Source organism: Littorina saxatilis, linkage group LG17 (genome assembly GCF_037325665.1).
Source record: "Littorina saxatilis isolate snail1 linkage group LG17, US_GU_Lsax_2.0, whole genome shotgun sequence".
In the NCBI taxonomy this organism is placed as follows: Eukaryota; Metazoa; Mollusca; class Gastropoda; order Littorinimorpha; family Littorinidae; genus Littorina; species Littorina saxatilis.
In genome coordinates, this window is record NC_090261.1 from 26472671 (window position 1) to 26486064 (window position 13394).

General features: G+C 45.6%; 1 protein-coding gene across 10 annotated transcripts in view; it reads left to right on the forward strand.

Annotated features, from left to right (window-relative positions):
• LOC138953836 (cilia- and flagella-associated protein 70-like) overlaps nucleotides 1-13394 on the forward strand; it is an 85940-nt gene that overhangs the window by 5071 nt on the left and 67475 nt on the right. For all 10 annotated transcript variants that reach the window (XM_070325782.1, XM_070325786.1, XM_070325787.1 and 7 more), the window contains exons 4-9: nucleotides 728-914; nucleotides 8271-8369; nucleotides 8699-8781; nucleotides 9199-9375; nucleotides 11306-11320; nucleotides 13205-13332. In XM_070325782.1, coding sequence (XP_070181883.1) covers nucleotides 728-914; nucleotides 8271-8369; nucleotides 8699-8781; nucleotides 9199-9375; nucleotides 11306-11320; nucleotides 13205-13332 — 689 coding nt within the window. The remainder of the gene's footprint in view (nucleotides 1-727; nucleotides 915-8270; nucleotides 8370-8698; nucleotides 8782-9198; nucleotides 9376-11305; nucleotides 11321-13204; nucleotides 13333-13394) is intronic.

Consider the following 13394-nt stretch of genomic DNA (forward strand, 5'->3'; position numbering starts at 1 on the left):
TAATAGTTAAATATAGCTTGCATGATGACTTGCTTGCTTGTTTGCTTACTTGCTTGGTTAATTGTTTACTTTAGTTTAGTTTTGGGGGACAAATGCAGGAGGCTGTGAAGCCCATTTAATTCAATCAATAAAATCATCAATATTTCATAAATAAAAATAATTGATGAGTTTGTTTAGTCATTGAAAATCTCACAATTCTAATTAAGATTACAATTTTAGAAATCGATCCTATAAGGATGTCATCTTATTCTATATATTTTCCTGATTTCAAGAACATATAGATATGTTATGTTTGGATTAAAAATAAAAAGGAGCTCAGAAAAAAATACAAGAATAAAGACAATCGCGTTTTACTGTGATGCGCTGTACGCTACTGCGCTACACTGGCTTGTCACTTCAAGTGATCACGTTTTCCACGTGAATATGTCAGCTTTTTCAGTCTGGGTCACGGTTATTGGTAAAGCACTCTCTTTGTGAAATGCAGTGCGTTCAGTATCATTCTGTGACTTTGACAGATTGACAAAATGTATTATTTTTGCCTCAAGCTACTTTTATTTTTTGTTTATTTAATCAGTTGCGTTTTCTCAAATCTGATCTATTTTTTGATTCTAAGTGAAAGAATTGATTTGTAAACATTCCGCTATTTCAACGTTACAAAGTGCAGGTAAAGCAAGAAATAAGTATGAAGTTTGTAGGTGTCATTGACAATTGTTTGATTGTTTTGCAGCGGGGCTCAAAGGGTGACGCAGTGAATGTGATGGTCAAAGTGGAATTTAATGAGAAAGTCCTTGGTGAGACGCCCAAAGTCGACTGCTCACCCGATGTTCCTGCTGAGTTCAACTTCAGTACAACACTGAACTGCACTTATGAAGACCCTCTGGCACTGGATGAAATCGCACACAAGCCAGTCGTTTGTAAGTTGATGAAGTATTCAGACCTGTCAACCCCTTCCAAGGCCAACCTGTACTAATATGATTAAAAACTGTAATCAGGGCAACAATCCCTTACACACTCCCAAAAAATGAACACACACAAACCTGAGTTCACACGCAAGACTCGCAATTCACTCGCACGACATAAAAAAGAAGAAAGACCAGCTGGTAAATACTCATTAAATTACATACACTATACCCAACTCACATATAGCAATTAACTCTAGTTCAGTGCTGGTTACGCTGTACGCGTCCCCTTGGTAACAAGGGAGACCACTCTAAAAAAGAGAGTGACCAATCCCATAAGGCCAGACCAACTACCGGTCCGACTTCCGTATGCGTGCGCATACGCCGCCATTTGTATCTTTCCACTCTCAGCGATCCAAGGGTCTGGTCGCGTTTTATGTACGCTCCTGCTGTTATCAGCTTTTCACCTTGGTCTTAGGACTTCGGATTCACCCCTTGGTACCGCCTGAAGCTTTACACCTGTTCCTATGCTGTGTGGGGTGAGATCTTTCTGATTTATCGCAACTTTAGCGACGTTTGTCGCTGCTTTCGAACTTATAAATTTTTTTGACTGAAAATTTTTGTGAGTTTGTTGTTGTAATGGCGGAAGCTGCACTCAAAGATAGTGCGTTGAAGAAGCCTAGTTCGAGACAGGTCTCGGCTGATGCGACTCCTTCTAGGAAATCTTCGCGAAGGTCTAAGAGCGCTGGACTTGACGCGTCTTTGACTTCTGATTCGTCTTCCGCTAAGTCACCCGTTTTGGCTGACAAGAATGTTAGCCCCTCTCTGTCTAACGTTGCCTTAGATAAAAATATCGTTTCTGGCTCGGCCTCCGGTGTTTCGGATGCCACGGCTTGCCCAGGTTTAGCTGCCGCAGAAGTAGCTTCTCTGTTGTTGACGCTTAGTGCGCAAGTTTCGACTTTAGCGTCGGAGTTGTCCTCTACTAGGGAGGAACTTCGTTCCCTTCCTTCTGGTGTTTCGGATGTTTGTTCTCTTGGCAGGATACGTTCGTCTCCTTTGACGTCCACCTCTACTTCCGCCCGTCCCTCTGCTACTGTGACTCGGGCAGAGGTTCATGCCTCGCAGGATGGCGGAGCACGCTGGGTGTCTTTGCTGAATGTGCCCTCACATGACAAAGGTATGTTGACACCGCGAGTAGCTGGGTTCTCTGGCGAAAGCGGTGTGCGTGGTCAGGAGCGAGTAGCGGGCCAACGAAAGTTGCACCGCGAAAGCTCAGATACCGCGGCTGGCCCCTCCCGTCGTGACAGGGGGTCGGTTGCGGGTCTGGGCCCTGATCAGCGAAAGGGTAAGGCTCTCGGTCCGCAACTCGAAGAGAGTGCCGGCGAGGTGCTGAGTCCTCTTCCGCCCGGGGGGCAGGAAGTCGTCGGTGATGATCCTTGGGCGGAACACGGTGTGTCCGAGGGTCAGTTTCCGGACTGCTTTCAAGAGCAGGACGGAGATACTGACGAGGGTGCTCCTTCCGTTCCGGGGGACACCCAACTGAACTTGCCCTTCAAGCTCCCAGCCATGGTGGCACTGGCAGCGGAAGCGGCGCATAAGTTCTTCCCGGAAGGGGTGGTGGAAAGTAAGATGAATCTTGCCCCACCCCTTTCGGCACTTGACGATTTCCGGGGTGCGAGGGAGCAGAAGCCTCACTTCCGCTTTCGGGAATCGCCGACTGTTGCTGTTGAGATGGCATCTACCCTGAAGGGTAAACGGCATGCTCCGATCCCTCTGCTGGCTCAGCATGGTGAGGTTCCGGAGGAAGTGTTGCCTTGGGTTGTGAAAGAGGGGGATCGTCCTGCTTCCTCTTTGCATAGCTTTAGGTTGAATCCGTTTCCGGTCAACTTGATCGAATCCTTTGCTTTGCCATCTTGTGCGCTTCCGGTTTCACCGGAACTGGCCAGTTTAAGAGAGGATGCTTACAGGAAGGACAAGCCTGTCCCTTGCACTGAAAGTTCTCTGTTGGCCATAGAGGAGACCGGAAGGTCTCTTCTAGAGTTGTCCTCTGTCTCTGAATCTTTACAGAGGTCGCTCTCTCGATCTATTGCGTCCTCGCTCGATCCTTTTGAGTTTCGGTTTGACGCTTCTCCTGCTGTGGCTACTACTCTCCTGTCTACTTTGGCTAAAGTGACGAGAGAGCAGATGGCTCTGTCGGCAAGGCTTTACACCCATGCGGTGCTGTCTAGGAGGTCAGCCTTTTTGGCGGGTTCTAAGATCTCGGACAAGGCGACCATAGAGAGTCTGAAGGTCTCGCCTTTTTCGGAGGGTGCTCTGCTGGGTCAATCTTCTCTTGACGCTCTCCGGAAAGAGACCCAGGATGCGAGAGACATTGCGATTGCGCGCATCGCGCAGCACGGGTTCCAAAAGCCACAGAGCAAGTCCAGCACGCAGACTCAGGCTGCCAGCAAGCCTCAGGCTTCCTCTTCTGGGGGCGGCAAGGCGCACAAACAGTCCTTTGCCTCTAGGGGTAGGGGCCGTGGAGCGCCCTATCAGAAGAGGGGGCAGTCTTTTGGAGGCTCTAGGGGGTCGGGGCGCAAGCCTCACCCCCAATGAAACTCCCCCGAACGGCACGTCCCGGTAGCCCCCGCGCTTGTTGTAGCGGGCGGCCCGTCCAGGGCCCTCACTTCTTGGCTACAATTAGTGGACAGCAAGTGGGTTACTGGGATCGTGCGTTCGGGGTTCCGGCTGCTCTGGTCAGAGAAGAAGGCTCCTCTGGTCAGGATAATCCCGCCCTGCAGGGCGCCAAAGGATCAAGAAGCACGAGATGCTGTTCAAAAGGAAGTGACTGCTCTGTTGCTCAAGGGAGCAATAGAGGAGGTCATAGATCTGAGGTCTCCGGGGTATTACGGGCGGCTGTTCGTAGTACCAAAAGCCTCGGGGGCTTGGAGGCCGGTCTTGGATCTTTCCTCTCTGAACAAGTTCTTACGAGCAATACGGTTCACCATGGAGACGGCTACCTCTGTTCGGGAGGCGTTGCGTCCGGGGGACTGGGCGACGTCTGTAGACTTAACAGACGCGTACTTCCACATCCTCATTCATGTTTCGGACAGGAAGTGGCTACGCTTCCCCTGGGGGGGCAAAGTGTATCAGTTCAGAGCTCTGCCGTTTGGCCTGTCGCTAGCCCCTTGGGTGTTCACGATGGTTGTGCGGCAGCTGTGCGCTCTTGTAAGGAAGGACGGGGTCCGGTTAAGAGCCTATCTGGACGACTGGTTAATCCTGCACCAGCAAAAGGATCTCTGCGATCTGCATACTCAGACGGTTCTGAGTCTAGCTTTGCAGCTGGGGTTCTCGATCAATCGCACAAAATCGGAACTGGTTCCATCCCAAAGTTTTGTGTATCTGGGCATGGAGTTCGACACGCAGGCCTGGTCAGTTCGTCCGTCTCAGAGACGAGTGGACAAACTCCAGGCACTGATACGCTCTCTCGACGGAGAGAATCAGGCCAGTGCTCGGGTTCTTACGTCGGTTCTGGGGCAAATGGAGTCTATGGCAACTCTTATCCCGCTGGGCAGAGTGAACAAACGGCCGTTTCAGGTCGCTCTGCAGTCAAGGTGGGACCAGTCAGTCCAGGATTGGAACGTTCAGATCCCTCTCGGGACGTGGTTTCTGGAGACCACTCGCGCGTGGCTGCTCCCGGCGCTCTTTCAGGGAGTTCCCATTGTGTGCCCTCAGCCAGAGAAAGAGCTCTTTACGGATGCTTCTCTGTCAGGGTGGGGGGCTCATCTAGACGGGCAGATGGTGTCGGGCGTGTGGGACTCAACACAAAGCTCCCTTCACATCAATCTGCTGGAGTTGGAGGCAGTCTCTCTGGCTCTGCGGGCGTTCAGGCCCTTGCTGGAGGGCAGACATGTCAGGGTTCACACAGCGTCGTATGTGAACAAACAAGGGGGGACACGGTCTCCCAGTCTGTCAGACAAAGCCTGCCTCATTCTGACATGGTGCAACTCTCATTGCATCCTTCTTTCAGACATTTATCTGAGGGGAATTAGTCTGAACGTCCTGGCGGACAGTTTGAGCAGGGGGGACAAGGTGGTTCACTCGGAGTGGACTCTCTCCCACCAATCCCTGGACCGTCTCTGGTTGCAGATAGACAAGCCTGTGATCGATCTTTTCGCAACGAGGTTTTCGGCGAGACTCCCTCTCTTTGTCTCCCCCTTCCCAGATCCTCTGGCCTGGAGGGTGAATGCCTTGGAAATCAGTTGGGCAAACCTGACAGCGTATGCGTTCCCTCCGTTTTGCCTCCTCGGAAAGGTCCTCAGAAAAGTAGACTTAGAGAAGCCAGCGCTGGTTCTGGTCGCTCCGCTTTGGCCAAGCCAGCACTGGTTTCCCGACCTACTGCGTCTAGCAGTGCGGCCTCCGATTCCTCTCGCCGTGAAAAAGGGGGACCTCGTGCAGCCTCGGTCAGGCATCCCCCACGAAAATCCGCGGCTCTTGAGCCTTCACGCCTGGATTCTGTCCGAAGCGCTTTGCTTAAGGCAGGGGCCTCTGCGTCTACTGTGAAGTTCGTCCGCCACGCCCATAGAGAGTCTACGTCTTCAGTATACTCTTCGCACTGGGCAGCTTGGTGTAGGTGGTGCGCGCTTAACGGGGTTAATCCCCTTGCACCTAGGTCTATGCAGGTAGCCAACCATCTTGCGTGGTTGGCAGAGCAGGGAGGTTCTCCCTCTTCCCTTAGAGTAAGGAGGTCTGCGATATCCTCAACTCTTTTACAGTTGGGGCGTAAGATATCACTTGGCGGAGTGATCTCTAGTGTTCTTAAGGGCGCTTCCCTTACAGCCGCTCGTGTTAAATCGCAGCTCCCTGCCTGGGACTTATTATTGGTTTTACGTTTCTTAGCCTCGGAGGAGTTTGAGCCCATCCGTTCGGCTACTTTGATTAATTTGACTCGCAAGGCCGTGTTTTTAACTTTGCTTGCTACTTCCAGGAGAGGTAGTGAAATTCATGCTTTGTCAGGTCTAGGAAAAGACATTTCGTTTGAAAAGGATGGTTCGTTGTCTCTCAAATTTGTCCCTGGCTTCCTCGCTAAGAATCAGAAGCCCGGTCATGTTTCGCCCGTTTTGCATATCTTACCGTTAAGCACGGTTTTAGCTACTGGAGATCCAGATTTAGCTAATTGCCCCGTCCGGTCGCTCAGCCTCTACCTGTCACGAACTCGGCATATTCGCTCAGAAACCCAAAAGCTACTCTTTATTTCTCTAAACACAGCTAGGGATAAGGATATTGCGAAGGTCACGTTGACCAAGTGGGTATCCACACTGATCAAGCAGGCTTATGCCTGGTGGGAGGCTCAATCAGGGGAGTCTAGGGCAGTCTTGCCTCTCACCGCTGCAAGAACTCATGAGTCAAGAGCCTGGGCTGCATCATTGGCAGTCCTCAAGTCTGGTCGTCTGGCTGAAGTGCTAGAATCAGCATACTGGCGATCAGAGGATGTTTTCATAAACTTTTACCTCAGAGACATCGCTTCACTGAGGCAGGATGGCAGCTCTGCGCTACCAGCGATGGTAGCCGCAGGGCAAGTCCTGCATGGTTGAATTTTGGTAAGTACCCACCACCTATAGTAGCAATCTGCTATATGTGAGTTGGGTATAGTGTATGTAATTTAATCCAACATTTTATAAAGAAATTTTCATTTAATTAATATACTTACCCAACTCACATCGTTTAATCCCTCCCGCCTCCCCGCTGTGGTGGTTTTTGGGACTAAAAAAGGAGTGAGTTGGGCTTCGATGGAATGATACAAATGGCGGCGTATGCGCACGCATACGGAAGTCGGACCGGTAGTTGGTCTGGCCTTATGGGATTGGTCACTCTCTTTTTTAGAGTGGTCTCCCTTGTTACCAAGGGGACGCGTACAGCGTAACCAGCACTGAACTAGAGTTAATTGCTATATGTGAGTTGGGTAAGTATATTATTAATTAAATGAAAATTTATTTATAAAATTTTGGAACATTTATTTTGTATTCATAAAACACATCTGATTTAGCATTAATAAATACATACAACTACTGTAAAACGCACCCACACAACTACTACTGTCCACCAGGAAAAATCACAGTCCAGTCTCACCAGATCACTTTAAGCTTAAATGTATAACACAGTCACACCCACACAACTACTTTGTACTACTGTTCACCAGGAAAAATCACAGTCCAGTCTCACTAGATCACTTCAAGCATGACACTTGTTGTAGGTAGCAGTAGCTGACTTTGCCGTGGCAAGCAGATTGACTGTGGTAATGGTTTTATGGCATTGGCTTGTGTCACATCTTCTTCCGTTGGAAGGCGGCTGTCTCGTTTCTGGAAATGTTGGTTCACAGGCTTGAACTGTTTGGAACGAATCAATGATTGTTTGTGTACCGCCGTTTCAAAATGCTGCTTCAATTCGTAGTGACCAGAAGCAGTAACTTTCACTTTGATGTGCGAGCCACATGTCACGCACAAACTGTACTCCTTTCCCTTGTCCGATGATCGCACGACACCAAAGTACGTTTTCTCCCACTCCGACATGTGCTGACCATGTCCGGCTTTTTTTCTTTTCTTCGCTGGCCTCTCCATCTTCAGTTGTAGCACGAAAAGTGACGCGAATCGTTGTCTGTCGCTGAAGTAAGTTGTGAAAACAAAGACCAAATCTCGCGACACGGAAGTAGCGGATTGGGCCACAGCGCCCTCTATGATACCTTCTGCGCATGCGCACAAGCTCAGTTACAGTCTTTTTCTGTTAGTTGTTGTCGTCTGCTAAACAGAAACGAATCTGATGATCGGTTTCGAATCTTTTTTCAGGTTTTGAATTTTCCCGTACAATTCCCGTACAATTTGGTTTACCCGTACAGCTAGGCGTTGTACGCCGTACACACCAAAATTTGAGTAAATCCCGTACAAAATACGGGAAAACCGTACAGGTTGACAGGTCTGAGTATTCCAGTCAAAATTCTTGACAGTGTTTGAGGTATCGTCACCCTCCTTCCTTGCCCTTGATCTGCTCTGTGTATGTGTTCAGCTGCTCTGTCAGGGCCCCAATAAGTTTGTCACATGCAAGTAAGGTATCGTAACTAGATTCTAGAAGAAAAGAAGCAGCTGTGGTTTTACTTACTGGTGTTCATTTACTTTTGTTTTTAAGCGAACCTGTGTAATGAAATTACCGTTTCAGCAATTCTGTGTAAATAAATTAAAAAATTAAAAACAGGAGAGAGTGAGAGAGAGTGAGTCACAGAGAGAATGCATGTGTGTGAGTTTGTTATAATGTTTTTGCTTTAATCTGTGTTAAGAACTCCCCCCCCCCACCTCACCCTTTGCATTCTTTTGTTTCATCATTGCTGTTTTCTACCTTTAGTGACTGTGATTGAAGTCATGCCTAAAGAGCGACGTCAGAAGGAAGAAAAGACAAGCACTCTTGGACAGTGCACACTGGATTTGCTGCCACTTGTGAAAGGTATCTGGTTCCAGTCCTTATTCATGAGCATAGTTATATTGACATAACTGTGTGTGTGGTATATGTGTGTGGTGTGTGTTTGTGTGAGTGTGTGTGAGTGTGTGTGTGTGTGTGTGTGTGTGTGTGTGTGTGTGTGTGTGTGTGTGTGTGTGTGTGTGTGTGTGTGTGTGTATTTGTACACCTGCAGGCTATGTACACTCATGGATGTGTGTGTGTTTGTGTGTGTGGGGGAATAACACTCTATCCTGCACTTGAGCATTCATACATAGCACCTTCTGCTTCATCATCCAAAATATCAGACATTTTTTGGAGACATTTTTGTTTGACAGGTGAGACAAACTACAGGTACACACTGGTGATCAACCCTACACCAGGATCACCCTTGGAGGCCATCCCAGCGGAGAACCCAAGGGTAAGTATTGCATGGTACACAAGAAGCAGCAGTGTTGTTCTCAGACACAGATAACGATAGGTCAGTTCGAACTTGGACCTGGACTCAATATACATATTGGTCAAAATGTCCTGGACGCCAAAAGATTGTTGTGTCAAAAGACATCCCCTGTGTCTAAGCTTAGCGGACATTCAACAGGCCTGGGGTCAGGAGAATGCATCAGATCAACAGTATGCGTAAATGACGAAAGACCGAGGCCAGTGGGAACAACATCGAAGCAGTCTTACAGGTGAAAGCGTAATATTATTATTAATTGATAGTTCACAAGAGACATTTGTAACTGTATAGATCCTTTGCTGCTGTTTTTGCTTCCCTTTCATTGTGTCTGTTACATCTTCCAAGGAGACACATGCTAATGAAGACCCTGCCGTGTTTCAGCCGGAACTTGACGTTATGCTGTCGGTGAACGAGGCGCTGCTGGACGAGCAACAGATAAAGGACGGCAATCTGTTGACCATCACTGTAGAGTCCTTGTTCTCTCCCCCCGATTCCTGGCAGCTGACCGGTCAGCAGTTCTACTACAGCGCCGCTCTCCCCGTGCCCTGCAACAGTGAGGTCAGTCAGGTTGCTTTTGTATCACTTTTGAAACATGCATTCTTATTCCTTCGGGTGTTATTTTTTGAGTCACTTGAGAAAAAGTGACTCTATGTAATCGGTCAGTGTTAGTCTGTCCGGCCGGCCGTCCGGCCGGCCGGCCGGCCGTCCGTAGACACCACCTTAACGTTGGACTTTTCTCGGAAACTATCAAAGCGATCGGGCTCATATTTTGTTTAGTCGTGACCTCCAATGACCTCTACACTTTAAGGATGGTTTCGTTGACCTTTGACCTTTTTCAAGGTCACAGGTCAGCGTCAAAGGAAAAATTAGACATTTTGTATCTTTGACAAAGTATCTCGGAAACTATCAAAGCGATCGGGCTCATATTTTGTTTAGTCGTGACCTCCAATGACCTCTACACTTTAACGATGGTTTCGTTGACCTTTGACCTTTTTCAAGGTCACAGGTCAGCGTCAAAGGAAAAATTAGACATTTTATATCTTTGACAAAGTTCATCGGATGTGATTGAAACTTTGTAGGATTATTCTTTACATCAAAGTATTTACATCTGTAGCCTTTTACGAACGTTATCAAAAAAACAAGGGAGATAACTAGCCTTTTCTGTTCGGCAACACACAACTTAACGTTGGGCTTTTCTCGGAAACTATAAAAGTGACCGGGCTCAAATTTTATGTGAACGTGACTCATTGTGTTGTGAATAGCAATTTCTTCCTGTCCATCTGATGCCTCATATAATATTCAGAACTGCGAAAGTGACTCGATCGAGCGTTTGCTCTTCTTGTTTTAATTTAAATTTATTTTTATTTTTTAGATCAGATATTTTTCATTCACACCTTCCGGTGTTATTGATCATGTCGGTCACAAGATCTGTCCAGGTTTTTTGCGGTGAAAGCTAGCTTGGACATGTACCCAAATCCAACAGCCTGGCTGTTTCTTGTGTGTCGTTGGGACATTTTTGATGAATTAATGCGGCAGATTGACAGGGCTGTCAGTTGGGAAAGTAATTGAGCCAGTCATTCCCATTGTTTAGAAAAAGTAATTGAGCCAGTCATTCCCATTGTTTAGAGAAAGTAATTGAGCCAGTCATTCCCATTGTTTAGAGAAAGTAATTGAGCCAGTCATTCCCATTGTTTAGAGAAAGTAATTGAGCCAGTCATTCCCATTGTTTAGAGAAAGCAGTCGGGCTGTATGTGTTTGGTACATGCTCAAGTAGCTGGATGCTGTTAGCCCATGTAAAAAGCCTGCACTGTTCTGTGGTGACTGACATTTTATTTGGATTATTGAATTTTCCAGATGTTGGGTTAAGTTATCTCCATTGTTTGCTATTTTCAACCCATCTGTGGTGTTAGTATGCCCAGTTTGCTGTTGATTAGCCTTGGCAGGAAACATTGCTTTCTTGTGTATTGAGGCAGTATGAGCTGCTTCTCCTTTAAGAGGAAGTGTCAGCTGCATGCTTTTTTAATGAGGCATTAGCTCCTGCAGTGTCTATATATAAATATGTGAATTAATTAGTTTTGCAGATCCATAATCCATTTTTAAGTTGAAATATGAATGTCATTCTAACTAAATCTCATTTACCCACTCTCGATTCCTTGTCTTTTATATCTGTATGCTTCTATAACTTCTAGGAAAACGTCTCTGGTCAAAACTCTGAGATTAAAATGAGCTCACTTCCTATTATCCTTTATCTTAGTGCTTTTATGCAGACTTTCACTACATTTAGAAGAAAACAATTCTAGCCAAACCATGTCATTGTCTGTGTTCTTGTCGACATTATTAGTGCATATAGTTGTATGCTTGAGGGATTAGCCAAAATTGTAAAGTGCGCAAAGTGACCAATACTTTTCCTGTCCATTCTGAAAATGAACAGAGCTTGTATGAGAAGCGATCGCGGTGCAAGTAAAAAAATGAGGTTGCTTGATTTCAGGATCCCACAGAGAAGGCAAGTTAAGACTACTGTAGCTGCTTGATTTGGTTTCACATGTATATAATAACGGGTGCCTGTAGGATTTTGAAACCTATAAACTATTGATTTGAAGTGTGCATGTATTATATCGCTTGAGGTGCTTATTTGACTGAAGACATTTACATTTTGCATAGGTTGGTTGTTGCTTCATAATGTTTGCGGTTGAAGAAAGCTTGTCATACTTTCCTTGCTTGAAGATTCACATTGTAATCCAGAAGTGCATCTTTCATCTGTGCTATGGATTTGCTCTCACATTTGTGGATGGAAAACAAAAAATCAGATTGTTTTTCTTTTTGTCGCTTGAACCATCACATCGTAAATCGGACTGAATCTTGTGTCATAGCCTGAAGGTTTAGCTCAGCTTATCCTGTTTTCTACAATACAATATACGCGGCATTCATGCTTTACACATTTTCGCGGTTGCTTTCTGCTGAAAATTATACTGCATGATCTGCTCAGTCCTTGGAATATATTGATCAAAAGAATGTTTTGAGTGCATTAACTGTGTTCTACTATTGCAATATTACAAGAAAATTCTTGCCTATGTTCGTATGAGAGCATGAACCAGAATTGTGATGATGTCTTGATTACATCATTTAAATCTTGTAGATTTATTCTATCCCTGCTACTGTGCTAGGAGCATGTTTTTAGTTACTCTTACCTGGCCATGCCCTGTTTTCTCTGATAACTTGCTTTTGTGGGTGTGTTTTTTAACTAGGTCATGTTGATACATAACTATCAGGCTCAAGTTTGAGATGATTATTGAAAGAAAACCATACAAACTATGCTGAGAGAACCCCTCTTTTCTCCTTTTCTTTCTGAATGAAGCAAAATATGATATTAGCATATGCCCACTGTGCAGTACAGTTATAGTTTTCAAAAATGAATTGCATGATAATATGCAGTAATGAAAGAAGAATAACACAACAAGAAGCAACAATAAGGTTTTGTTGCAAATGAATTTAATTCCACCAGTCTTTGGATTTGTTTATGAATGAATTTTCCTCATTTTCTTGAGCATGCACATTAGGTCAGAAATCTTCACAGAGAAAAAATGTCATTAAAGGGAAAGAAAAATGTAAAAGAACGTTGTTACATGTACTGGTATCTCAGCTATGCAGTTGGTTATGGAGTGTGTGTGTCTTTCTTTCGTTCTTTCTTTTTGTCTTGTGTTGCTTTTGGGTAATGGTATGCCAAAATTATTGTTAAGATTCCCTGTTATAAATCTTGCACATAACTATCTGTGCAAAGTAGCGGTGCCAGAGTAAATTGGATGTCACTGTTTTGTGTGCTCCTTATACGATATCAGGTTATAACCTGCTAATTTCTCTATGAAGTTTTCATAAAGAAAGTTTGTGAACATGTTTTATATGTGTGAAGACATGCATTCTCAACAATTCACACAGCTAGCACTTCATTTCATCGAATTTGGAACAAATGTGAAAGCCCAATGACGCATATGTAAATTAACAGTAAACATTGATATCATTACGCACATAAAGGTCTATTACTATAAACTCACAAAACGGGCTTTACATCAAGCACATGAGACTGTATTATCATTTCTGTGGTTCAGTTTTGAAGTCTTTTCTTTCGTGATTTCTTCAGGTTGCTGTACACCTTCTGCAGAACGATGATACCTGTTTTGGGGCAGTAAAAAAAGCGATTACTTTGGGTGAATTTGAACAGAAAATTAATATTTTTGATGAAGGCTGGTTGCTCATAGCAAAGCATCTCGTGTATTTAAACCTGCTTTGATTTTGATGGTTATCTTTAAGCGGGTTGGTTTCATTTGTCATCAAACAGTAGAGAGAATGATCGACTGTATAGCTGACAGCAGTATGTTGTGTGTTTGAACAGAAGGAGATGCTGGTGGTGTTCCCAGGCGGCCAGCTGAAGCTTGGCGCTGACAAGGAGCTGCCCAACAAACAGAAGAAATGGGCCGTCCCTGGGTCCGCTGTGGGCAACTCCATCTTCATCCCCGACAGGTTATTGTGTGCTTCTTCCTTAAGTCTTGTGGTCAAAGTATAGGCTGGAATTGCAATCTATG